The 26,039-nt window shown below is 47.7% G+C and overlaps 1 protein-coding gene across 3 annotated transcripts in view; it reads left to right on the forward strand.

Annotated features, from left to right (window-relative positions):
• The window catches only part of RNF216 (ring finger protein 216), a 168,293-nt gene extending 145,466 nt beyond the window's left edge, over positions 1-22,827 (forward strand). For all 3 annotated transcript variants that reach the window (XM_058569334.1, XM_058569336.1, XM_058569335.1), the window contains 3 exons: positions 2,671-2,893; positions 18,699-18,768; positions 19,549-22,827. In XM_058569334.1, the coding sequence (XP_058425317.1) occupies positions 2,671-2,893; positions 18,699-18,768; positions 19,549-19,871 (616 nt within the window). In that variant the 3' untranslated portion in view covers positions 19,872-22,827. The remainder of the gene's footprint in view (positions 1-2,670; positions 2,894-18,698; positions 18,769-19,548) is intronic.
• Positions 22,828-26,039: the final 3,212 nt, after the last annotated feature.

Here is a 26,039-nt window from a genome sequence, read left to right on the forward strand (position 1 = left end):
CTGAAATCATGAACATGTGTATCATAATATTAAGTGGACAGTAATAAATTCACTTTATTTAAACTTTGTCTCCTTGACAGTGTTTCCTATTCAGCAAAACTTAGAACTCATTTGTTCTTCTGTAACTTGAGCTGGGTTTAAATTCTTTTCAAGCCAGAGTTCTGCTTTCTTTCATTTTGGGCTATTCAAAAATTAGACCTAAATGAATAGCAGTCAATTTCCTAATGCATTTTTCTTTTTTTTTTTTCCTTTGCTGAGGAAGATTGGTCTTGAGCTAACATCCGTTGCCAATCCTTTGCTGAGGAAAATTAGCCCTGAGCTAATATCTGTGCTCATCTTCCTCTATTTTGTATATGGGATGCTGCCGCAGCATGGCTTGATGAGCGGTTTGTAGGTCTTCGCCCAGGATCCAAACCCGCAAACCTCGGGCTGCCCAAGCTGAGCGTGCGAACCTAACCACTATGTCACCGGGCTGGCCCCCATTTTTCTATTTTTAAACACATGATCTGGCTTCTAAGGAGCATACTACAACTGTCTTCTAAATGTCAATAATTAAAAACGCTTGCCTGCCCCTAGACTCACCTGGCTACTCGTACTTAGCAGAAAAACTGGGAGCAGTGGGAGGAAGAAGGCTGCATTTTCTCAGCCTTAGGCAAGAGTCAGTCTGCAGATCAGACCTCATCCCCAGACTATTACAGTCTTTACATTGAGGCAGTCCCCTGGTCACCACTCTGGGGTCCTGCTTAGAAGGAAGAGAAGTACTCGGAGCAGTGGGATGAGTCCCAGTCTCAGGGCTATCCTCCCTTTGGGTCCTTCATGCTCTTTCCTAGTCTCAGTAGGCATACCTTCTGACTCCCTCCCATCAAGACCATAATTCTTGGGGCCGGCCTGGTGGCGCAGCAGTTAAGTGCATGCGCTCGGCTTCGGCGGCCCGGGGTTCACAGGTTCGGATCCCGGCACGCACTGATGCACCGCTTGTCAAGCCATGCTGTGGCCACGTCCCATATAAAGTAGAGAAAGATGGGCACGGATGTTAGCCCAGGGCCGATTTTCCTCAGCAAAAAAAAAAAAAAGGAGGACTGCCATCAGATGTTAGCTCAGGGCTGATCTTCCTCACAAAAAAAGAACAAAAACTGAAGACCATAATTCTTCATGCCATCTGGGTACAGCAGCACAGCCTCTGCCTTTTACCTTCATGGAACTCAACTTAGTAGAGGAAGACAGACAAACAAGTATAGGCCAAAATGGCAAGTGTTATTTTAGACTTATGAACAGAGCATCATGAAAGTAACTAATTCAGCAGTGCCAGCTCTTTTTTTCTTTTTCTTTTTTTTTTGTGAGGAAGATTAGCCCTGAGCTAACATCTGTTGCCAATCCTCCTCTTTTTGTTGAGGAAGATCAGCCCTGGGCTAACATCCATGCCCATCTTCCTCTACTTTATATGGGACACTGCCACAGCATGGCTTGACAAGTGGTGCATCGGTGCGCACCCGGGATCCGAACCTGTTAACCCCGTGCCGCCACAGTGGAGCGCACGCACTTAACCACTATGCCACTGGGCTTGCCCCGTTTTTGTTTTTGTTTTTAATGATATTATGTTATATATATTTTATTACAATTTTTTTTTAATTTAACAGTTTTCTTTTTTGAAGACGAAGAAGAAGATTGGCCCTGAGCTAACATCTGTTGCCAGTCTTTCTCCTTTTTTCCTTTTTTCTCTCCAAAGCCCCAGTAGATTGTTATATGTAATAGTTGTACATCCTTCTAGTTGATCTCTGTGGGACACCACCTCAGCATGGCTTGATGAGCGATGCATGGGTCCGCACCCAGGATCTGAACTGGTGGACCCCCGACCACCGAAGCGGAATGCGCAAACTTAACCGCTGCGCCACCAGGCCAGCCCCAGCAGTGCCAGCTCTTGACAAAGTCTTCATTTTGACTCAAGTTGTCTGCTCCTCCATATCAGTTAAAGTGCTTCTAGAAACAAGTAGCTTCCCTACAAGCTTCCCATTTGCCAGGATTGAGTCATATGCATGCCCATCCCCTAGCTGCAAGTCTAGGAATGTGGGATTCTGACATAGAGGTGGCTCTGCCAGATTCTGTCATGAGAACTGGGCTCTGCCAACAGGGAGAAGTCATAGACTGGCTATTGGATCATCCCCAACTGTGTCTACCCCACCCTCATGCCAAGTATTTAAAAATCCGAAGTGTGTATGTAACTAGGGTTTAGGCTTATTGGCTGTCCGTTATCCAGCTCTGTATATAGAAACGACATTATTTAGGAAGACCCTGAGTTTTTTCTCTCCATCTTAAGCCTATACGGCCTCCTATAACAAATAGAATAGTCATTTTCTAAATGCTAAGCGCCAGGCACTGTGCCACAGTATTTTATATCTTATCTGTAATCCTCAAAATACTATGAAAAAGTTGGGTTTTCTCAATTTAAAAATGAGGAAACTGAGTCTCCAAGCAGTTGAATAATTTACTCAACGTCATACAACTGATGAACTGAACCCAGTTCTCAGACTCCAAAACATAGGCTATTTTCACTCTTTGTCACCAAAAGGGCTGAGCAGTCATCATATGTGGAAAGAAATACTTAATGGCCATAATATTTTTGTTTCCTCCTCATCTTCCCTGGTATCTCCAATCATGCTTTCTTTTTTTCAGTGAAGAAAAAATGACTGCTGCTCGCATTAGAAAATGCCACAAGTGTGGGACTGGCCTTATCAAATCTGAAGGGTGCAACCGCATGTCTTGCCGCTGCGGTGCGCAAATGTGCTACCTCTGTCGAGTATCTATCAATGGATATGACCATTTCTGCCAGCATCCTCGCTCACCTGGAGCACCTTGCCAGGAGTGTTCAAGATGCTCTCTGTGGACCGACCCCACTGTAAGTGAATGCATGGCCACCTGTTGCTTTATAGGGGGAAAATACCAGTAAGGTAATATAGTGAAAAGAGATTTTATATGTTCATAACACGTTTTGACTCATGAAAAGATAGGAAATTACATAGAGATGGATAACCACAGGAAAAAAATTGAGAAAGTAATCAAAAAGCTACTCCTCGGAAAGCAGCATGCCCAAGCAGTTTGTAGGCAAATTCCTTTCAATCCTTTAGGAATAAAATTTTTCTGTGCCGTCTGAAATATTCCAGAGCATAGTAGCAAAGTAAAGAAAGTTTTACGTCTACGGTCATGCACCTCATAACGTTTCGGACGACAGACCACATATACAACAGTGGTCCCATAAGATTAGTACCTTATAGCCTAGGTGTGTAGTAGGCTATACCACCTGGGTTTGTGTAAGTACACTCTATGATGTTCACACAACGATGAATTCACCTAACAATGCATTTCTCAGAACATATCCCACCAATAAGCAACACTTGACTGTATTTGTATAAAGCCAGCATAAGGCTGATACCAAAACGTAACAGAGATAACCCTAAAAAAGAAAACTACAGATCCGTCTCACTTATGAATTTAGGTTTTAAATTCTCTAATTAAAATATCAGCAAATAGAAACCATGACCAAGTGAGATTGTTCCAAAAATGCATGGATGGTTCAGTACTGAGAACTCTGTTAATAAAATTCACCATGTGATATCTTTAGATGGTAAAAAGACATTTAATAAAATCAAATATCCATTCTTGATTTACGTTTTAAAAAATAGAATTAGAAGGATGCTTTACTTAATATGATTTTTTTAAATCCCATATTTCAAAACAGTCATTAGCATATATTTAATAGTGAAATACATAGAAGCATTCCCAAAAAGACAAATATAGACTATCACCACTTTTTTGTTCTGGAACTGCTAGTCAATGGAATTAGCTAAAAGAGTAAAATAAAAGGTATATATACTGGAGAAGAGAATCACTAATGTTTACTGGGCACCCACTGTGGTCAGACACTGTTCTAAGCACTTTTATATGTAAAAAAGAAAGGCAAATCTACCATTTTAAACCTGAGAAAAGACAACATAATCAGCTGGAAAGATGGGTAGATAGAAAATATAAATATACAGAATGCCATTCACAGTAGCAATATAAATCATAAAATACCTAACATGAACTTTAACAAGAAGTATGAAGAAAACTATAAAAATTATTGAAGGACATGAAGAGATGAACATATGGAGAAATATGCTTTGTTCTTAAATAAGTTTTAACATTTAAATTGTATCAATTCTACTTAAAATAATTTTTAAATTTGAAACTGTCATAGTGGTAAGTGGATCTGTAAGAATAGCAATGATATGTGAGAAGACTTGTTCTACCCAAAAGTGATTCAGCTTAACAGTGAAGACCTGCTGACCTCAAGCAAATGAGGAAACATATGCACTGCAGCTCTTTGGAGGGCTAGTGCTAGCTGGTCACTCCTCGGCTTTCACTGGAACAAGAGAGGGTAACCTGGGTAGCAGAAAAGCACCATGTCCCTCTAAGGAGAGACTTAGTATTACAGAGAGATCACTTCTCTCCAAAGTAACTTAGAAGTTTACTGCATTTCTCACATTCAGTGGCATTTATTTTATTCTTGAAAAATTACCTGTAATTTTAAAAATGAGGCTAATTTTTACTGTGAAGCTACACTAATCAAAACCATGTAGACTAATGCAAGAATAGGTAGATATATCAAAGGGACAAAATAGAGACCAGAGACAGACCCATAAGAATTTAATGTATGATAAAAATAGCGTTTCAGATCACTGGAGAAATGGTAGATTCATCCTTTCTTTCGTTCTTAACTATTTAGTGTTGCCAGTACTAGTCTGAACAGAAAAGCCTCTGTTCTCATGGAGTTTGCAGTCTAATACAGTCTAGAACAAGAATCCTTCATGTAGTTGGTACTGTGTAGGAATCATGAGAGTGATGTGATAGAGAGTGACAGGAGCTGGAGGAGGGAGGCCGACTTTAGGTAGAGTGATCTGGGCAGGCGTCTCTGGGAAGCAGCATTTGCACTGAGACCTGCATGTGGAGGAGGAGCAAGGCAGGCCGAGGAAGTGTAACAAATTCGGCCTTTTTGAGGACCAGAAAGGTCACTGTGGCTTGCTAGGTGGTAAGCCTGAGGGAGGAAAGTGAGGGGGGTGGACAGAACCAGGCCATTAGTCTCACTGAGTGCAGTGGGAGTTATTGCAGGGCTTACATACAGGAGTGACTTTGCCTAATTTAAGTTTTCAAGATCACACTGGCTACCATGTGGAGAGAGAAACATTCAATAGCTGTTTTGGGGCACTGGGCTAACCATTTGGAAATACTTCAAGAAAACAAAGAAGATGACTTTTATAATCTTGGAGGAAGGAAAGTCCTTCTTTGCATTATATCAAGCCCAGACTAAAGATACATAAATTCTCTTTGGCAAAAGAGACCATAAACAAAAATAAAGGTAGATGAAAACCTGGGGAAAATAATTGTAACATATATATAATATAGATAAATGTTATTAATATGTAAAGAGTAATATGACTCAATAAGAAATCAGTAAATAGGGAACCAGCCCGGTGGTGTAGTGTTTAAGTTTGCACGCTCTGCTTCAACGGCCCAAGGTTCGCATCCCAGGCGTGGACCTATGCACCACTTGTCAAACCATGCTGTGGCAGGTATCCCACATACAAAGTAGAGGAAGATGGGCATGGATGTTAGCCCAGGGCCAATCTTCCTCAGCAGAAAGAGGATTGGCAACATATGTTCACTCAGGGCTAATCTTCCTCACAAAAAAAAAAAGAAGAAGAAGAAGAAGAAGAAGAAATCAGTAAATATCCCTATATTAATAAGGATCAATTTGGCTGTGAATAACAGAAAGCCCAAAATAACAGTGGCTTAGACAAGATAGAAATTTATTTCTCCCTCGTGTATAAGTACAGCGGTGGACAGCCCGGGGGTGGTGGGACGTTTACATTAGTATAGTATGTGGCTATAGAAAGTGATGCTATGTATCTATATTTAAAAATATGGAGGAAAAAATATGGAAAGATTATGCATAGAACATAAACAGCATGTAGCTGGGGTCACAGACTCAGGTTGCCACAGGGGCAAGTAGTAACATAATTGATGAATGTGAAGTAGGCCGGGTCTAGGAGACAGCAGGGTATGGTGGGGACTGTGGCAAACAGGAGAGGGTGTGGGCATTACTAAGGGGCTGGTACTCAGCTCCTACGATTGTTGCTGGATGAGACTGTGCTCAGAGTTACCATGGCCTCAGATTTTCTAGAGAGATTGGAAATCAGTATTTTAATGTGAAATCTCCTAAGTTTTAAAGATTGACCGTTAATCCAAATATCTTTAAAATACTGTTCCAGCCAGCACTTTATTATAAGCCAAAGAAAAAGTCTTGTTAACCACCAGTCTTTTTACCCCTGACACAGAACATCTCCAGTATGCCTAACGACAGAGGGTGTCAGGGTAACAGGCCGGCTTATGGGAGAGCCACAACAGCCCATTCCATTGCCTCATCCAAACTCTCAGAGCGCCCAGCAGCTTTGGAAAGCAGTGAGTCTTCTGTGCAGGAAACCAGGTGTCTGCACAACAGGGACAGCTTCCTCACTGGTTGGAAAAACTGGGCTGAGGGACCCAGGAATTGCTCTTATTCAATGGCTCTGTGGCCCAGTCACTAAGAAAATATGTGAAAGAAAGGGGTGGTTTTGTAAATAGACAGTCATCCTGTTGCTAGTTGAGTGGAGGGAGGTGGGGCCCACAGTAGGAAGTGCTTGGCAAGGTGATCCATGCTGCTTTTTGTGACACACCTTCCCAGGACCTGGTAGTTCTGCTGACTCACTTCCTCCGGCCCATACAGCTAGCAAACTGGGGGCCTTAGCATCTCTAGGAACTTCATGAGGAAATAGGATCCTTTTTCTTCAGCTGGAACTCCTAAGAAGTATTCTTCCCACTGCATTTCGTTTCTCTAAAAACAGGGAGCAGAGTGGGAGTTACCATATGAGGGAGGATGTTTAGCAGTCAGGCCTATTCTCAGCTCTGTTTTTCTTTCTTCTCCCTCATGTTCTTGTCCCTTCTCCTGCCACCTCCATTTACTCCCCTCATGTGGAATTGATTAGAAAGGTTTCCCATGTTCTGTTATCTTGTTTGGGTGCTGTAGCATGTGACTGCCCCCTTGTTTTCTTGTTGATTTGTTGTCTTCTACCCTGAGAAAAGTTCTGTATTGGCTCAAAATAAAGTTCGAAAGGAAGGTCAGGCAAATACAAATCCCTCCGATTTCCTCTGGCAACCACAGCCAGAGGTTTTGTTCCATCTGTCCTGTTCCCATCAAAACCAAGATCAGCCCCGTTTCCTTGATTCTCACCAGGAGACCGATTGAATTCCAACCCAGCATCTGTTGGGGCTTCTGAGAACACAAAGCCATTCAGAAGTTCAGGGAAACAAAGCATGCCCTGTCATCCGAGCCTTTTCTCTGGCTTAATTAACCAGCAAGCCCAGGAAAAATCTCTCATTTGTCAGCGAGGGAGTTGTCCCTTCATGGTTTGGAGAGAAGTTGGGTTTTTATCCTTGATGACTAGAGATTGCTTGGGAACCCGAACTGACTCCATATTAGAGTGCTAAAATGGTGAATAGTAACTTTATTTCTCTGTTAGTTATCAAAAATAAGCCAAAAACATTCAACCAAGAGTCTTACAAAACAAGATGTCTTTTTAGGAAGGGAAAAAAAAACCCAGAAGCAAATGTAGTCGCAGCAAACCACAGTTTTCTGGTTTAGGGCTCAGAATGCAAAGCTGGATCACGACACATAAATGAACAAACGTTATTCTGCAGTGGAGGGGGGTGGTATCCTGTGACTTGACTGGATCCAAATATGCTGACTCTTTTCTGGGCCACATGTGGCCGCTTGCCTGGTAGCTAAAGGAGTTAAGGAGTTATATCTTACTATTAGAAGCCGTGTTAAGAAGAACAGTCATCTGGCAGTCTGGATTCTAGAAGTGGGGCACATTTCGTAACAACATTTTCTCTTTAAATACAGAACAAAGTCTGTGTTTATGTTGGGTTTAGATTACGAGAAACTGCAAGCATTGTTTTCTACAACTTCTTTGTTTTTTGAATGTAAGGGTTAGAAGCATGCTCACTTCAGATAGACTCTAGGGCTTTTACAACCAGGGTACTATTTGGTGCCAATATCGCCTAGCCATTTGGTTGAGAGACTCTCTTGTTTTTCCCAAGCCTGCAGTGGATTGAACCTGACATAAATACATGTTAATATATTTAATTCTGTAATAATTCCCAAAGGCAGATGTATCATCCCAGTTTTACAAATGAGGAAACTTACTGAAGATTGTGGTCAGTACATGGTAGCATGGGTTTCTATCCCAGGTCATTTGTTCTCTTGGCCTCTTGAATAAAGCCACCACGTGCCCTCTCCCCTCAGTTGCTCTAGCAATTCCCAGGCTAGACCAGTGTGCAGCGTCTTCCTGATGGGTTGGTCAAGAGCGTGGAGGGCAGCAGGCACTTTTGAGACCTTTGTTTGAGTGGCCAGGGCAAGAATGAAGTGTTGCAGGAATGAAAGGGGAAGAAGAGTATTTCAGAGAGGACTGATGAAGAAAAGTTGGAGACCCCATAGGAAAGATATTCCAAACTTTAGGTTGATAACTAATTTTTGGCTTCAGCATTTTTTCCTTAACTTTTTTTTTTCCCCCCCAAAGCCCCAGTAGATAGCTATACGTCATAGTTGCACATTCTTCTAGTTGCTGTATGTGGGACACGGTCTCAGCATGGCCGGAGAAGTGGTGGGTCGGTGCAAACCCGGGATCCGAACCCGGGCCGCCAGCAGTGGAGCACACGCACTTAACCGCTAAGCCATGGGGCCGGCCCTTTCCTTAACTTTTTAACTTTATCTTCTATAAAAGAAACAGGATAGTAAAGTGAACCCCCATGTTGCCCCATCACCCGGTTTTCACAATTGGCCTTATTAGCATTTTATTTCTAGTCACTGTTTTAAATACCATTGTTTCTGTTACAACAAGGGGGTAGGACCCCTTTCCCATTCTGCAAATGAGGAAAACGAGATTCAGATCACTTGGTGCAAGCCCAGGTCGTCGACCAGATGTCAGCTCCTTCCACTCCACAAGTCTCCATGCCTCAGAGTGAGAAGTCACAAATATGGAAGGGAGATCACCGATAGTTGCCCATAGGGTCCCTGAGTCCAGTGAACCAGGAAAGCCTCTGTAGAGGGGTGGGACCCTTGCTGGACTCTCCCCATTGAGCAAGTTGCAGATGGTAGAAAGGGGGCCTGGCAGCTCCGAACCGTGACAGTGTCCCCAGTTGGGTTTAGATGTCACTAGAGGACTTTCCCAAGAAGGGTGGCAGCATGGCTCAGTCCAGTAAACACAGCGTGTTGGTATGTGTTGTCTTCAGCAAATGCCAGCAGGACCCGGGCTGAGCACTTGACCCTGACAGGAGTCAAAACATGGCCACATTCCATGCCGCCTTCAGGTCCCTGTGGGGGAGCTCTAGATGGAAAGGTGTTTGGGTGCTGGGCCTCTGTGACCTGCGGAGACAGCTGCAGAAGCCAGCTAAGAGCCTGTTCGGTCTTTGCTTCTCCCCAGCATGTTGTCCAGCCCCCCACTGGGCCATTCCAGACCCCAGCTGCACAGCATGTGCCAGTCCAGGCTCCGCTTCACTCTCCTCCCCCCAGTTTCCTGTTGCAGGGGGACAGCTGGGGCTGGGGGTTATGGTCTGGTGTTGCTTGGCGATCTGCAGCCAATCTGGGAATAATTTGAAACTAAATCCTCAGCTCTTTGGAAGTCTTTTATGAAATCATTGCAAGTTTATTAACAACAGCTGTGGCCACACATGACCTGGATCCCAGCCCCAACTCCACCCCCAAAATCGCAGGAGGGAAGCAGCAGTTGACTTGCAATTCCCAGTCATGTTCCTAAGGGGAGAAAAAGTTAAATGAAGAAGAAAAGCCACCCATCCTTCCTGCATGGTCACAGAAGGCTGGACAGCAGGCAAGCGGATGGCTAGCCCTAGTGATCGGAAATGTTGAAGGAAATGGAGGCTATAAAGGATGTTTAAAAACTTCGGCAAGAACAGTGTTGGGCCAGGTGCTCAAATGTCTATTTTAGGAACCTTCAGCCTGTGGCTGGCGAATATTGTTAATATCCGATTGGTGGAAACGTTCTCTTTTTCCCCTTTAACCACTTGAAGTTTCTCTTCCTTCATTTTCTTCTGTCCAGACCCTGTTGCATGGGCAGAGCTGAAGGGCTTCATTGTTGAGGGGCAAGTTAAATTGGGTTTTGTGGTTGTTTTTTCTTAATTAAAACCTCTCTGGTGAATTGTACTTGGTTTCCTGCCAGTGACTGCCATGCTGAGTCGGGTTTTGGAAAGGCCAGGCCTGCCATGGCCTCATGCTCTTGCTGCCTTACTCCCCACCCACCTCATGTGAAGCCAGCATGTCACAGTCTTCCGTGTTGGGCCAGCACTTTCTGTATCCTGCTGAGCTCAAAAGAACTCAGGGGAAGGAAATAAAACCTTCTCCCTGGTAAGATGCAACCCGCTCAGTTCTTTATTTAAAGAACTCTTCCAGATTGGCAGTGAGACTCCATGTCACATTCTGCTTTAATCCTTTTTCCTCGACAATGCATTTGGGGTGCGTCAGCCCACCGTGGGTGCTGCGCACATTCCCTTCATGGTTCTCATTGCATTTAGTTGTGGTCTGTGTGTTCCCCTCTCAGAGTGGCTGTGGGTAGCAATAGAAAGTACTGGGTGGTTCACTTCTTCTCTAGCCTGGTATTTCATTACACTCAGTCTTTTGAGACCTGCCCATCTTGGGACATGTTTATTGCTAACCAGTGTCCACTCCCTCCCATCTCAGCCTCGCCTTGCTTATATGCATACTCAGTGGATCTGTTGGAAAGTTTTCACTGAGACTAGGAGGGGCCAGAAAGTGGGCAGAGAAGGGGACTCATCCAGGCCTACTAAATCAGTGTTAAAGCCCTTGCCAAAGGCCAGAGAGAGGAGTGCTGGGGTGGGGGTGGGGGGTACATCTCACCTTGGTGGCCATTCACTAGAGCCTGTTGGGGGTGTCCAGTATGGTGAGTACAGACAGCTCTCTGCTCCTCCCACAGTTCTCCACTGACCATGGCAGGCAGAGTGTGAAGGGGAAGTCAGGTCTCCACCCTGTTGAAGGCAGAGCAGTTGGGGGGCCTAGCAGCCAACTCTTGAGGCCTACAGCTTTGACTGCCTGCAGAGTTGAGACTGCCCAGGCACCACTGTGGGCTGTAAGCCCAAACCTCCAGCCCCAGGGGCAGCTGGGCCCTGCTCTGGTCCCAATTTCACACCTGACGAATTGGTGACCTTCATCACGTCACTGCCTCCTCAGAGCCTCAGTTTCCTCATGGATAGAATCCTTGCCAGCCCTCCGTGGCTGGGAGGGACACTTGGCGAGCAGGTGTGTGGGGGCTAGAGCAGTCCCCACAGAGAAGTGGGGCCTGGATGTGCAGAGCACGGCCTTCTAGAAAAAAACCTCAGGGATTTTTTGAAAGTGAGATGTGGACGCAAAAACAACCTGTGGGAATTAGGCCAAAATGTTCCTGGGATTTATCTGTAGTGAGGAATTACCAGTGACTTCTTTGCGTTTTGTTACACTTTTTTTTTCCAAGATTGCTTTCATGTGTGTGAGAATCAAAACTGTTTTTTTGTGACAGAAGAAGAAAATTCCATGGGATCCCATGGTATACAGGTAACTTGGTGGCCTCATGAGAAAACATGTCAGGCAAGTAAATCTGGTAGTGTTCGTTTCCACTCTCAAGATGGGCCAAGAACAGCACCCCAGTTAGGAGCGATAGGAGGCTCAGTTCCCGTGAGCCAGTAAGTCCTTTTGGCCTCAGTGAGAGAGCTTAGCCTGAAGCTTAGGTTTCTGGCTCAAGAGGTGAGATTTACAGGTGCCCTGAGCTCCTGGCTCTCACTCTGGATGAGAAGGATCTGCTGGCTTCATCTCAAAAGCCAAGTGCCAGGGAGGCCAGTCAGAGACCGTCAAGTGGGTCATTTTTTTGTGTGTCTGTGTGAGGAAGATCAGCCCTGAGCTAATATCCATGCCAATCCTCCTCTTTTTGCTGAGAAAGACCAGTCCTGAGCTAACATCTATTGCCAGTCCTCCTTTTTTTTTTCCCCCCTTTTTCTCCCCAAAGCCCCAGTAGATAGTTGTATGTCATAGTTGTACATCCTTCTATTTGCCACAGGGCCAGCCGCCTCAAGTGGCTCATTTTAAAGGATGGCACATGCACTTCTGGCTGAGCTGACCCATGAAAATACGAATTCCCTAAAAATTTCGAGGAAAGTGGCACCCTTCTCTGCTGTATGTCTGTTCATCTTCTGGAGTGGAGATGTTTTTTGTTTTCCACTGTTCTCTTCTCATATTTAGTAGAGAAAGGAGATTTCAGAGTTCTGGCCATCCGTGAAAGAAGGAGCCCTCTTGTATTTCAAGGAGGATAAGATGTACTCTTTTAGAACAAAGCAGGGGGCTGGCCCCGTGGCTTAGTGGTTAAGTGTGCATGCTCCGCTACTGGCGGCCCGGGTTCGGATCCTGGGCGTGCACCAATGCACTGCTTGTCAGGCCATGCTGAGGCAGCATCCCACATACAGCAACTAGAAGGATGTGTGACTATGACATACAACTATCTACTGGGGCTTTGGAGAAAAAGGAAAAAAAAAAAAAAAAGGGAGGATTGGCAATAGATGTTAGCTTAGGGCCGGTCTTCTTCAGCAAAAAGAGGAGGATTGGCATGGATGTTAGCTCAGGGCTGATCTTCCTCACCAAAAAAATACATAAATAAATAAGAACAAAGCAGAGCCTAAAAATAGTCACCTTTGACAGTGCTGAGGGCGGGGTGGGGCAGGGCAGGCAGATCTCCTGGGCCCCTCTAGTCACACTGCTGCAGTAGCTCCGGTTCAGAAACTGCTGGTTTGTATGGTTAAGAGCTCAGTTTGTGATTGGACTGCCTGGATTGAGCCTCACTGTGCCTCAGTTTCCTCATCTGTAATATGAGGATTAATTAATTGTCTCTAACTCGTAGAGTTGGTAGGAAGATTAAGTCTATGTGAGGGTTTAGAACAGGAGCTGGGGGCCGGCCCCATGGCTTAGCGGTTAAGTGTGTGCGCTCTGCTACTGGTGGCCCGGGTTCAGATCCCGGGCGTGCACCGATGCACCCCTTGTCTGGCCAGCATGGCCGCATCCCACATACAGCAACTAGAAGGATGTGCAGTTATGACATACAACTATCTACTGGGGCTTTAGGAGGAAAAAAAAAAAAAAGGAGGAGGATTGGCAATAGATGTTAGCTCAGAGCCAGTCTTCCTCAGCAAAGAGAGGAGGATTAGCATGGATGTTAGCTCAGGGCTGATCTTCCTCACAAAAAAAAAAAGAACAGGAGCTGGCACACAGTAAGCCCTCAATAAATGTTAACCACCATCACTAGTGTCACTGTGCTTGGCACTTGATAAGAGAGGCGTCATTTGCTTCTCACAGTAAACCTGCTGTGGAAATCCATGGGCTCCAGGTTAGATCATGAGGGATAGAGGGGACCCCAGTCCCAGGTCTGTGGAGCCCCAAAGCTGGAGTTCTTCCCATCCCACCAGCTGCCTGTCCATTTGGAAGCCATGCTGCTTTAACATAAAATTCAGTGTATGCATTCACCGTGGTCGGGGCGGCTCCAGCACACCTGGATTTCCTGTGGTGACTCAGCCCCTGGAGGGGGTGGAAGACAGTTCACTCTGTGATCCAGCCCACGCACCCTGGCTGGCTCATCATCTTTCTTTCCTCCTATTGTTTCCCATTTCCAGCAGCCTAGGTGTGTCCTAGATTTGCAGAATAGCAACGTTTTTTCACAAGTGTCCTTATTCACCATGAATGATGATACTTGGGGTGCCCAGAATGTTTCCCGAGGAAACTCACTTCCAGAAAGGCCTCAGTAGCCCCATCTGTCACTCGGCCCAAACCCAAGAAGTGTTCTGATGAGGGACTAGTCTTCATGTTGAATCTCAAAATCAACTCTAAACCTGCCTTCACTCTTTTTTAACATTATTAATTTTTTTAATTGTGGCAAAAATATGTAAAATAAAATTTGCCATTTTTAAAGTGTACATTTCAGAGGCCAGCCCCATGGCGTACTGGTTAAGTGCGCACATGCCGCTGCTGGCGGCCCGGGTTCGGATCCCAGGCACACACTGATGCACCGCTTGTCAGGCCGTGCTGTGGCGGCATCCCATATAAAGTAGAGGAAGATGAGCACGGATGTTAGCCCAGGGCCAGTCCTTCTCAGCAAAAAGAAGACGATTGGCATGGATGTTAGCTCAGGGCTGATCTTCCTCACAAAAAATAAGAAAAAAATAAAGTGTACAATTCAGTCTGCCTTCCCTCTCAACTTGAGGAATTTAAAATACTCAAGGGAAACTGCTTGTGAAAGGAACTTCTACCCCAGATGAAGTAAGAAATCTTCCCTTTAGAGTGTAATGTATTTGGCTGAAAATGTAATTAAAAAAAATATATGTTGAGGGGCTGGCCCGGTGGCGCAAGCGGTTGGGTGCGCGCGCTCCGCTGCGGCTGCCCGGGGTTCGCTGGTTCGGATCCCAGGCGCGCACCGACGCACTGCTTGGTAAGCCGTGCTGTGGCGGCGTCCCATATAAAGTGGAGGAAGATGGGCACCGATGTTGGCCCCGGGGCCCTCTTCCTCAGCAAAAAAAGAGGAGGATTGGCGGATGTTAGCTCAGGGCTGATCTCCTCACAAAAAAAAAAAAAAAAAAGTATATGTTGAAAAGTGTTTTAGTTCTTAGTTTCTAAACACAGTGTCCTATAACTCCAAGCAGTTAGAGAAAGTTGAAATCTGAAACATCTAACCCCTATTCTGTGTTTAACTGACAGTCTATTCATTATTTATGGTAACAATCACTGCTCAAAATAGTTCAGTGCTGACATTTTCTGGTGAAATACAGACTGTATTTAGACTCTTAAGAGCACTGCCTACCTGGGGAAAGACAGGGCATAAGCACAAATGGTCTCGAATCCACTTGCCAAATCAGGAGTGATCAGAGCAAGGCAGGGAAGGAAGAGGCTCTAGGTGGCTCTCTTCAAAAGGTGACGGAGTCAGGGCTCCAAGTTTCCTCCTCCTCCAGGAAGAGCTCTCAAAGGCAGCCTGGGCACCTCTGCCAGTGGGTGGACCTAACCACTCTGTCCTCCAGAAGCTGGCAGATCTGTATCAGGAAGCTCAACCCATACTCGCCTCTATAAGTGCCTCAGACCCACCTGAGGGAATTCTTTATTCACTGGCAAAGTTTGACCAGGGGCATTCGGATTTATCACAGGAAACTTTGTTTTGATAAAAATGAGGTAGATGCCCTGCATGCTCACGTCCTCAGCAGGGCCATAAAGAACCTGGAACCTTCTACCCAAAAGGGATGCCTCTCTTATCCCTCATTCTTCTTTTATCTTGACAGAAGTATCATGAGAGAGTCTGAGGAGAAGGGTGCGTTAGTGGTTAGTCTTTCAAGGAGAAATGTGGGTTAGTGGTTAGTCTCTAATGCTGTAAAATTACCCGTTAAGCCCATGTAGAATTCCACAGTGGAATGCCAACTAAAATTGTGATCACAACACAAAAATATAAGCTCCATAATGGGGGGAGCAGGGAGCAGGTCTGCTTCTTCTTTGCTGTGTGCCTGCCCAGTGCCTGAGCATACTGGACACTCCGTACGTGGTCTTGGATGGAAGAATGCACATACCCTCCAGATTTCCAAATCAGATAAATGATGGGGACAGGGAACCTTCAAGGTACATTTCCATGGATTTTCTCCAGGAAAGCTGTTTGAGTGATAACTGTAGAATAGTATAAAGCATTTGCCTAGCCCACCACCAACTAGCCATGACTTTGACTTACTTTCTCTGGGACCTCAGTTTCTGTGCTGTAAGGAAGTTAGAGTGGATGATTTCTAAGGTACCTTCCTGTGCCATCAGAGGCTTTGAGTGTCCCTCTGAGGACTGATGGGCATAACCACATTTAGGTGATGTGGCAGGAATAGGAGAGGTGGTAACGGTGGTGGTTGTGGTGGTAGGGATGTAGTACTAATAGTTATAATGAATAAATAACCAGAATCAGGAACCTGTCACTCATACCGTAAAGAAGCCACTGAGAGAAATGTTGGGGGCATCTCCCAATCTGTACCACTTTTTCTTGAAACTTCTCAGCTTTCTAAAATCTTTATCCCTGCCATTTTTCACGATTCTCCTGCCTCTAATAATGAGTGCTTACTTTGTGCTGAGTGCTTAACACACGTAACCTCCTTCAGTCTTTACAACAACCCATTTTACAGATGAGGTGCTGAGACTCAAGATGTTTAGGAGCTTGCCGCAGGTTACAGTGAGCGGTGTAGACCCACTGCTCTCCCAATTTCCAGTTTTCTTGATCACTTTCTCTTTTTTTTTTTTTTTTTTTTAATCTTTTCTCCTAGGCCTGCCACTGGCACCAAAATGAAGAGTTTTGAGACCAGCTCCTAATTTAGATAATTGGTGGAATTTATCTTGACATTCACATGGGGACTTCAGACTGTCCACCAAACCCTGTTGAGTTCTTGGAGCCCTTTGTGTTGATTGGCTTAGTGATTACTTTGTAGAGTAATAAGTTTCCTTGTTGGGAGTTTTGCACAGAAGCTAGATGACTATGTCTTAGGGTTTTTATGCATAACCTGGGAGATGGATATGATGCCCACCAGGATTCCTCCCAGACTTGTGATTCTCTGATGGGAACTTAACCTGTGTCCCTACTCCTCTTCCCTTTGCCTTGCTCAGAACACCTGGCCAGGTGAGGCTGAAAAAGACTTAGGTATATGATAAGAATTTCCAAGTGTCAGAGTTGGAAAGAAGCCTTGAGACCATTGAATCCAGACCATCATTTGGCATCTGAGGCCTGGAGGATGTAAGTGAATTTAATAAGGCCTCCCACTATTACCAGGGAGCCTACAGTCTCCAGGGAGTCTGCCCTAAAATTTTTTAATCTTCCAAACAAGGGAATATATTACACAGCTATTTACTCATTCCGTCAGTATGATTTTCAGTTTCAATGTTGATCAGAAGTTTAACCAGTAAACTTAGACCAGTGTCCAGCACAGAGTAGGTGTCCAGTTAACACTGATTGAGTGAAACTCATGACTCCAGAATCATTGACGGTTCATAACTGCATGGTGAAATCACTAATTACTGTCTGGGCTGTGACATTGATAACATACTAAGTAAATATGTAAACTGTTCATTGCCCAGCCCCATGATGGGGCTGCCACATTGTTCTCTGATCCAAGGATTTCTAGGTGTTCTTTCCAGGTCAGATGCTCCCCTCTGTGGCCCTCCATTTGCATCTCAGAAGTTCCATGGGTGTCATCAGCCAGTCAGAGCCTCAGATCAGCATGAAGAATGGAGTTATCACTGACATTATTTCAGCCCTGGCCGTGGAGGGCTGGAGCACACCTGGCCATGTGGGTTGGCTCCGATGCCTTGTCTGGGGGAACACGTATTTCCAGCAGGCTTCTTGCAACACTGAAACCTGCTCGTGCCCTCCTGCCCTCCCCATTCTTCTTCCTAGCTTGACTGCTCTTAACTCCTGAAGAAGCAACTGGAAGACCCCAGAAAACAGACCAAGCCTGCCCTGTCACCCAGTTTGAATCAGTGCAGTTGATGTGGTCAGGTTTTGGCTGCAGCATCCCACCCTGCTGCTCACTGAGCCTCAGCCCTGCAGAGTAAACTTTTAAGTCCCGCGGCCCTCCACGGCCATGCTGGTGTATCAGCAGCCCTGCAGCTGAACAGCAGAGATGTGCACCATCTTGGTGGGTTTTTTTCAGTCAATCCACAGAGTGTTCTTTCAGTCCCCAGATAAATTGGAAAGCCTCTTTGCAGGGCCACTGAGGAGTGGGCCTCAGCACATTACACAAAGCAGGCATGGTTGGGATAGTCTCTCCCAGGCCAGCAGCCCAGTTCTTCCACCACAGCTCTTGGGGCAGATGAAGATGTGGGAACTGCATGTGGCGTGGCCCTGGTCTCCTGCCTGCTCAGCGTGGCCCTCAGAGCTTCCCTGGTGAAGCCCCCACATCTGCCTGTGCCCAGAGTGCGTCTGGCTGCTGTCCCGACGCGGGGATCATCCAAATTTGAATTGCAACTCAGTGCCCTTCCTCCTGTACCTGAGACCTGACCCAGGCTACCATTCTGCTCTACAGCCCACCAACTGTCTAGGAGTTAAAGGTCAGCTTCAGGGCTCAGCAGGCCTGAGCGGGCGCTTGTCCAGCTCCGTTCAGGGAGTTGGCAAGACTCCACTGGACTCTGCACAGAAGGGCTGCTGTGCTCAAGAGCTTGTAGACTCGGAATCTGAAACAACTCGGGCCCTGCTCACTCCAGACTCACCCCCTTCCCAAACCCTTGGGTTATCAGTCTCCCCCGTCCAACTTCTCTCTCTGCTTCCCCTACAACTGAGTGAGCAAAGCAAGCTCTCAGCCCAGCCCCCAGACAGCCACCTGCCATGCACAGACCCTGTTCCTTGGTCCCAGCCTTTCAGATGGGCTTCCTCGTGGATCCAGTGACAAAGGAGGAAGATTCTCGGGGAACCAGGAGTGAGTGGTGTGCTGACCAGCAACAAGCTGGTCTCCCCTCTGTCCCAGCAGGGCCTCAGCGCCACATGGAGCTAGTTGAAAGCAAGGTCATCATCCTGTTTTTCTTTTAGGAAGATGACGAGAAGCTGATTGAGGAAATCCAGAAGGAGGCTGAAGAAGAACAGAAACGAAAGAATGGAGGCAAGTCCTCCCCACCCCAGCACAGGCCCCAGGCACTCCATGTGCTCAGGGAGGTGGGGACCCTAATGCTGGCCCTCCCTGGGGATCCTGGCACTCCACCAGCCAGGGATGACCCAGGGAGTGCTGTCCCCCACACTCTACCTGCATGTTCAGCTTCCTGTGGGAAAGGCCAAGCTTAGATATAGTTTCAGCATCTCCTTGATGGTAAGGAGGTCCAAGGGGTGGATTTAAACTTAGGAAGCAAATAGAAGCCAAACCAGGCTAAAAAGACAGTAGGGCCACCCTGACCCTTCTGAGGTTACAGAGAATGAAATGGAGTTTCTGTGAGCGGCCCTCCAGGCCCTGGCTCTAAGGGCAAGTCTCACAGATGCTCTACTTGTTCTGAGCTGCATAAATATGCTGGCTTCCAAGGTGATTGCTATCAGGTGTAACACTCGTTCAGAAATGTGATTTTGTCCTTGATGATGGCTGTGTGTGTGTGCGTGTGTGTGTGCGTGCATGCGTGCGTGCGTGTGTGCGTGTGTGTCCGTCCGTCCGTCCGTGCGCATGCGCTGCATTTCATGCTTTAATCAGCCTTACTGTGACCTGGCAACCCCTCTGTCCACTGGTAAGAATGATGCTGAACGTCAGAGGTTCCTGGACTTGCCTCATGTTCTGCTCTCAGCCCCCCAGCTCAGGGCAGGTGGGACCAGGATCAGGATATGCAGTTCTCGTCCCAAGCCAGATCCAAGCACAGTTGCTTTTAACCTTTTTCTTTATTAAATTCTATCTCCTTTTCAGAGAACACCTTCAAACGCATTGGGCCTCCCTTGGAGAAGCCTCCAGAAAAAGTCCAGAGGATTGAAGCCCTACCAAGGCCCGTCCCACAGAACCTGCACCAGCCACAGATTCCTCACCCCTATGCCTTTGTGCACCCACCCTTTCCCCTGCCACCTGTCCGGCCCATGTTCAACAACTTCGCCCTCAACATGGGCCCCATCCCAGCACCCTACGTGCCCCCTCTGCCCAACGTGCGTGTCAACTATGACTTCGCCCCCGTCCACGTACCACTAGAGCACAACCTGCCTATGCACTTTGGCCCACAGCCGCGGCATCGCTTCTGACAGCTGGGAGCCCCATGAGCAGCCCTCAGCCTGTGCAGGGCGGGGGTTAGATAGATACCCCTTTGCCCCCAAGACTGATGGCTCTGGTCATGCCTTCTGAGTAGGGATGATGGACTTGGCTCTCAGGAGGCTGGCTTTCTTCCCACTCCTTCCTGGGAAGGGCTACTGCCCCTTGAAGAGTGGCCAGAAGGCTGGTGCCCTCTGGATGCCTGTAATTGATCGGGCACTCACTGGGCCAGAGATAAGAGGGCAGCAAAGCCCTCTTCCTGAATAGGTCTGCCGTCCTAGCAGCCAATGCAGTGGCCCTGGCCACAAGGTAGCCCGTCTCTGCCCTGTCACTCATGTCCTTGCAGAAAGAGACAAAGGGCAATGTTTGCCTCCATCTCCTCCCCCCGCAGAAGAATAGACAATAGAAGTCTCTCAGTTAGAAACCACGTAGGCCTTCCTTACTGCAGCACACTGTGATCCATAATAAAGCTGAAGTCACAGTGCAGTTTGGAGAGAGCTGAGAGATCTGAACTGTGTGAAGAAGGCCGGGTTCTTTTGCTACACGCTCCCACTGAGGCCCACCTAGAGTGAGGCACACCCTCCTGCTCCAAGCTGGGGCTGTGTCTCTTGTTGAGGGGTTCAGGGCCCTACTGTCATTCACGTCTTGCCCTGAGGGGCCAGCCCCTCACAAAGGCTCAAGGTTTGGTCCAAGCAAAGAGGTGACAGAGCGATGTCCGTGGGCTTGGGAGCATCACTCAGGGTGGGAAGGCTGAGGACCATGTCCCCGAAGTCCAGAACCCCAGGCCACCACCGTGGTGACCACTCTGGGATCTCTCTCCTCTTCCCTCTTGGCCCACTCTGATGAGATAGCAGAGTCATCTCATGCTATGGGTTCTGTTTTTAGTTTATCTAAAACGTTTGCTGTTTACTCACTTTGAACTTACCCAGTTTTCCATGGCCTACTAGAGTTTCTCTCTCTCAGTCTCTGGAAAGTCAAAGAAATCTCTTACCCCACACCAGGCAGCTGATGAGGGTGAGATGGTTCTGAAACTTTGGCCAAATAAAAGATACTTTTCAGGTAGCTGTGACAGGCCTGGTGGCTGTCCCAGGCAGCCTGACTGTCAGGAGCCTTCTTTGCACCAGCCAGGTTATGAACAGCTTCTACCCTAAGGTATGATGGGCGCATTGAGTCCCTAGGGGGACAGATGACCCAGATGGCACTCGGCACCCACCCGAGGAGCTGCCCTACTGGGTGCTCTGCAGGCCGGGCAGCTGCCTTGTCCTGAGTCAGGTGAGTCCCACTCTGGGTCTCTCTGGGGGTCTCTGCGGTGTTCCCTCTCAACTTTTCCTGTCCAGCACCAGCCAGGGTGTTTGAGCTACACCTGGGGCTTTGTCCTGCCCCCAGCTGCCCACTCTGCAGGACTTCCCACTCCGGCCTGTGCACAGAGCCCAAGCCTACGAGGCTTGTTGACCTCTGTTCCTTTTGTGCTATCTCTGATGGCTGTGGGGTCCCAGAAGGTCAGAGCACACACGCACAGACTTCAGAGAGGAGGGTGAGCCTGACGCCAGTTCCCTGACGCTGTGTCCTGCCCTCCTGTAGCCAGAGGCCTGTACCTCCCAGGCTGACCACCACCGTGGGCACCACACCCTGGCGTTGAGCATCGCCATGCATGGTCACTCGCTGCCATCAGCTTCTCATATATTTCAGGGATTAAAATGGCTGGGAGGAGTAGTCTGCTAAACTGCCCATTCTTGCTGTCTTTCCTCCGAGTGAGGTTTTTGCAGACTAGGGATCACCTGGGCACAGGGTGGGGCCCACGAGGAGAGGCCTGTGCCAGATCTCTGCTGCCAGGAGCCTCTCCCTGTTGGGCTGCCTGCACCTCACTGCTGACCTCAGTGCAGTGTCTTGTGGGTACCCTGCAGGGCACAGTGACAGGCTTTCCTTACCCTCAAAGCATGTTCCATGCTTCCCCAAGAGAGGGTCTTGGAGAGCGGTGAGCCACCAGCAATTGTTTCACCAGATGGAGAGGGTGACCCCAGGTGCTGTCCACTTGCGTCAGGACATGTGGGACCTCCTAGGTCTGAACCTGTTCATCATCCGACCAAGGAACCAGGTTCCACCTCTGCCCTGTGGCCAGGGTATGTGGCTCCATGGAGGGCCTGGGACAGCTGTAAAGACAGACCCCGAGTAGGCAGCGTGCCCCTGATACTGCTATCCATCAAGTCCCCTAGGACCTGGCATTCAAAGGTCCCGCCTGGTATGTGGTAGGAAGGAGACCAGAGTGATGGTTCCCCTGAAGGCCAAACTGAGGACTTGTCCTTTGTCATCAGTTCTGGCTGTTTCTGGCCACACACAGCTGCTAGGGAACTGCTCCTGCTTTTCTGAACCAGGGCATTTGATTTCTAATGTTCCTCCTCGAGCCGGACTGTGGGGCACCTCAGAGGTCTGCAGAAGTAGCAGTCATCGATCGTCATTGCCTCGAGTTCTGACCCTAGCACCAGTCCCCACACATCTATGAAATGACTCTCCAGGCACCTGAGTGACCCTGAGGCAGGACCTGGACCCTGGGCCCCTCGAGAAGCAGTCTGTCCCAGTGATGCCCGCAGAGGTCAGCCCCCGTCTGGGGGACACAGCAGGAGTCCTAGAGGCAGGCTCGCATCTTCCCCTCTCTGGGCCACAGTGCTTGCTCCTCGGAGCGAGAGACTGCCCAGCAGTAGTCCCATTCTACTTGCCTTAAAACTGGAGAGAGGAGTCTAGTATTTGCACTTAGCAAAAGATTTAAAAACTTTAAAAAAAAAATGCATGATGTGTCGCGCTTTGTATAAAAATAGCAAAATGATTATTAAATTTTTTTCTTTACCTTCTGGTAGTAAAAATACATAAAATAATTCCATTTAAACTGCTGTGTGTAAAAAGCCTGTATCATATGTAACTTGGACTTTTTGTAAATAAACGTTTGTGCGCTCTGCTCCCTGTGGTTGCGTTTCTCCATGCAGCACGATCAGGCAGGCCCTGCCACCACCACCCGCCCCACCACCACCAAATTACAGGGGCTGTGCAGACAGAGCCCAGCAGATTCCCAGGGAGCGATTAGATCTGCACTGACGCCACTCCCCGAAGCTGAGGTCGGGCTGCTGCAAGAGACCTGCGGGATTTGATCCCCATGTAGCAAGCCCTGAGGGCCTGGTCCTGTGGAGAAGGAGGAATTCCCCACCGCTCCCTGCCTGGAGGAAAGTCAGGTGATCCTTACGCTAACATTCCTTGGGTGGCTATCGAGGTCCAGGTTGGGGGCAAAGGGTTTATTTTCTTGTTTTTTGGCACAGAATCCCTTACAAGAAAGTGCAGTCAGCCATTCTTCCAGGCCTGTGCAGCAGGCCACCAACTTGGCCCTGAAGAGCAAGCTGCAGAAGCTTGGTCCAGCCAAAGGTTGGATGAAGCAGGAAAAACTTGGTTCTCTGGGAAGGGACAAAGGCCCCACAACAGGGCGCACTGGGCCGGGAAGCCGCGGCCTTGGGTCCCTGCCCTACTGGCTGGGGCTGCTGCAGCCTGTCAGATTCTAGCTGCCCCTGCCTCAGGCACAGCCTCTTCCCTGCAGAGTCCCCTGGAGCTGACTGCCCAGTCAGTGACCTGCCATGTGCCAGCCCAGCAGGAATTGGCCCCAAGGCCTGGGGGGGCATCCTGTGCACAGGTGGACCACAGCACACTCAGGCTCGAACCGAGCTCAAAATTTTAATGAAACATGGGGCTGTTCTCTCCTGCCGTTTGCAACTTTTTATTGAAGGATGTCTTTTTTTTTTTTCCCATGTCTGAGAAAAATATACTGAAATGAATACAAGATAAAAATTACCCTCATTCCCAGATTCTAAATAATTCAGTGTGTTGTTTTAATGTATCCATGCCTCTAGTCCTTGTTCCTGTACATGTTCCATATTTTACATATTTGCAGCAATTTCATAAACTAGTCTACAATTTCAATAAGTAGATAAGTAATGGCTCTGTTCGCAGTCTGCTGCAATCTTTTTTTTCCATCCTCCAGGTAATCAGAGTCATATTCCTCCTGCCTTTCCCCACACACCTGCCAGCAGATTTCAACACGCATACCTGCTTATCGGGGCTCTGGGACTTTTCTTTGTTCTTACGAAAGTAATTTCATACCTTTCACTACAACTTGCTTTTCTCCCTTCACGGTCATGGAGTGTCCTCCAGGTCTGTGGATCTATCTATTGGCCCTAATTTGTTGTATGCCTTCCATGATAATTCTTCATATAGATTTACCACAGTTATTCAACCATTTCCCTCTGAAGGAAAATTCGAATGCTTTCGATGTTCTGCCACTGGACACAGCCGCTCAGTGAAGGCTCCCTTTGACGTTTCAGTAGATGTGTTTCCGTTAGTGAGCTGCTGAATCAAAGCATGGAGGGGTTGTGCATTTCGATGGCTTTTGCCAAATTGCTCTCCTGCAATGCCGTCACAGGTGAGCCCTGGGCTGTGCTCTTGCCCCTTGTGGCACATCTCTGACCATGGTCCCTTGGCTGTCCTAAGAAATGTCCTTTGGAATCTGACCTCGTGGAAGCGTCACTTGTATGGACACGTCTTTTATTAGATAGGTGTCCTTTGTTAGATAGTGCTGCTTTTATTTTAGGTCAGGAGCGTTTGTTATTGTAATGTCAGAACTTTAATTTTTCATCCTTAAAAACTACCTTTTTATATGTATACATTTGCCGATTATAGATGTTTTAAATGGAAAAAATTTGAAAACACAGAAAAGTATAAAGAAAAAGTAGAAATGCGTTATTACCCAAAGGTCACCACTCATAACATTTTAATGTATTTCCTGCCAATGTGGTTTTTTCTGTGATATATATGATGAGTTTCACAAATCTGCTAAACCAAAGGCGCAGGTTTTCATCCCGTCCTGAGCGTAAGCAAGGCATCATGAATGAGCAAGTCTGAGACGTGGCTGTTCATGAGCTCCTTCTAGACCCTCTTACCAGCCTCTGTTAGGCTTCTCTCTGGACTTCTTGGAATCACTTTGCTGAAGGTCGCTGCACAGCCATCCTGCCCAGCCTGCTGGCCCTTTTCCCCGTGCCCCCTGGGGGGAAAGGGTCACGTCTGAAATCCCCATCTGTGTCTTCCCTCTTGGTCAGGATTAACTTGGAACCAGTTCCTCTCATTGCTGCTCTTCCTTCATCAGCACATCTTTGGCAAAGACAGCCCAGAACTGATCACTGGCTTGGCTTGGCTTTGCAGTGGAAGGTGCCAGTTAAAACCCTCGAGAGAGGGGCATGGAGCGAGCACAGGCTGTTGTGAGGGTCACCTCTGCCTGGTCCTGAGCCGGCCTCTTCCCTAAGTGGGGATGGGGAGAGCTGGCCCAGAGGCCGTCCCGGGCTGCTGTGCGTTCAGAATCCTCCCAGTTGGCTCTGCAAGTGTGCGGTTCTCAGCTCTGCCACGTTCTAGCTACATGGCCAGGCAAGTTACATTAGCCTGCTGCTTGACAGTAAAGTGGGAATAATTACAGCATCTTTCCATCAGGTTGTGAGAAATAGATGAGATAAGAGCTTGGCCGGAGGCTGGCACGGGTGAGGATAGAGTAAGGAGTAAGGAGTAAGGTTGGGCCATCTGAGTCCCTTCTCACTGACCCTTAGAATCCTCTCTTCCCAGGTGCGTTCCAGGCTCAGGCCCCTTCGGATCCAGTCATGTTGTCCCTCATCACCCTGCAGGTGGTGCCTTGGGGACAAAGTGCTTGTCCTCTTGACCGGACAAGTCCCGTCCGCCCACCCCACATCTCAGATATGTCCAAGACTGCATCAACCCCCAAGCAGGGATCATGGGGCACTGAGTCCGTGCCCCAGGCCCTGCACGTGGTGCACGTCCATCCATACCTGTGCACGTACTGCTGCGTAGCACAGGCCTGGGCTGGGCCCTGGGTTCCACTAGGGTGCCACTCAACTGACCAGTCTTGGGGCTGTCAGGTTTCCCAGCAGGGGTAACAAAAAACATGCAACTAAAGCACTAGGTAGGTGGGAACAGAGGGTGGCGATGAAGGGGACACAGCAGGGCAGCCCAGGAGGCTGGGGAGATGTCACAGAGGAGGTGCCTGGAGCCAAGACAGTGGAGAAAGGCCCCAACCTGGATCCTTGTCCTCACTGTCTGGAGTTTGTCCAGATACAGGTTCCAGG

This window comes from Diceros bicornis, chromosome 26 (genome assembly GCF_020826845.1).
Source record: "Diceros bicornis minor isolate mBicDic1 chromosome 26, mDicBic1.mat.cur, whole genome shotgun sequence".
Lineage (NCBI taxonomy): Eukaryota > Metazoa > Chordata > Mammalia > Perissodactyla > Rhinocerotidae > Diceros > Diceros bicornis.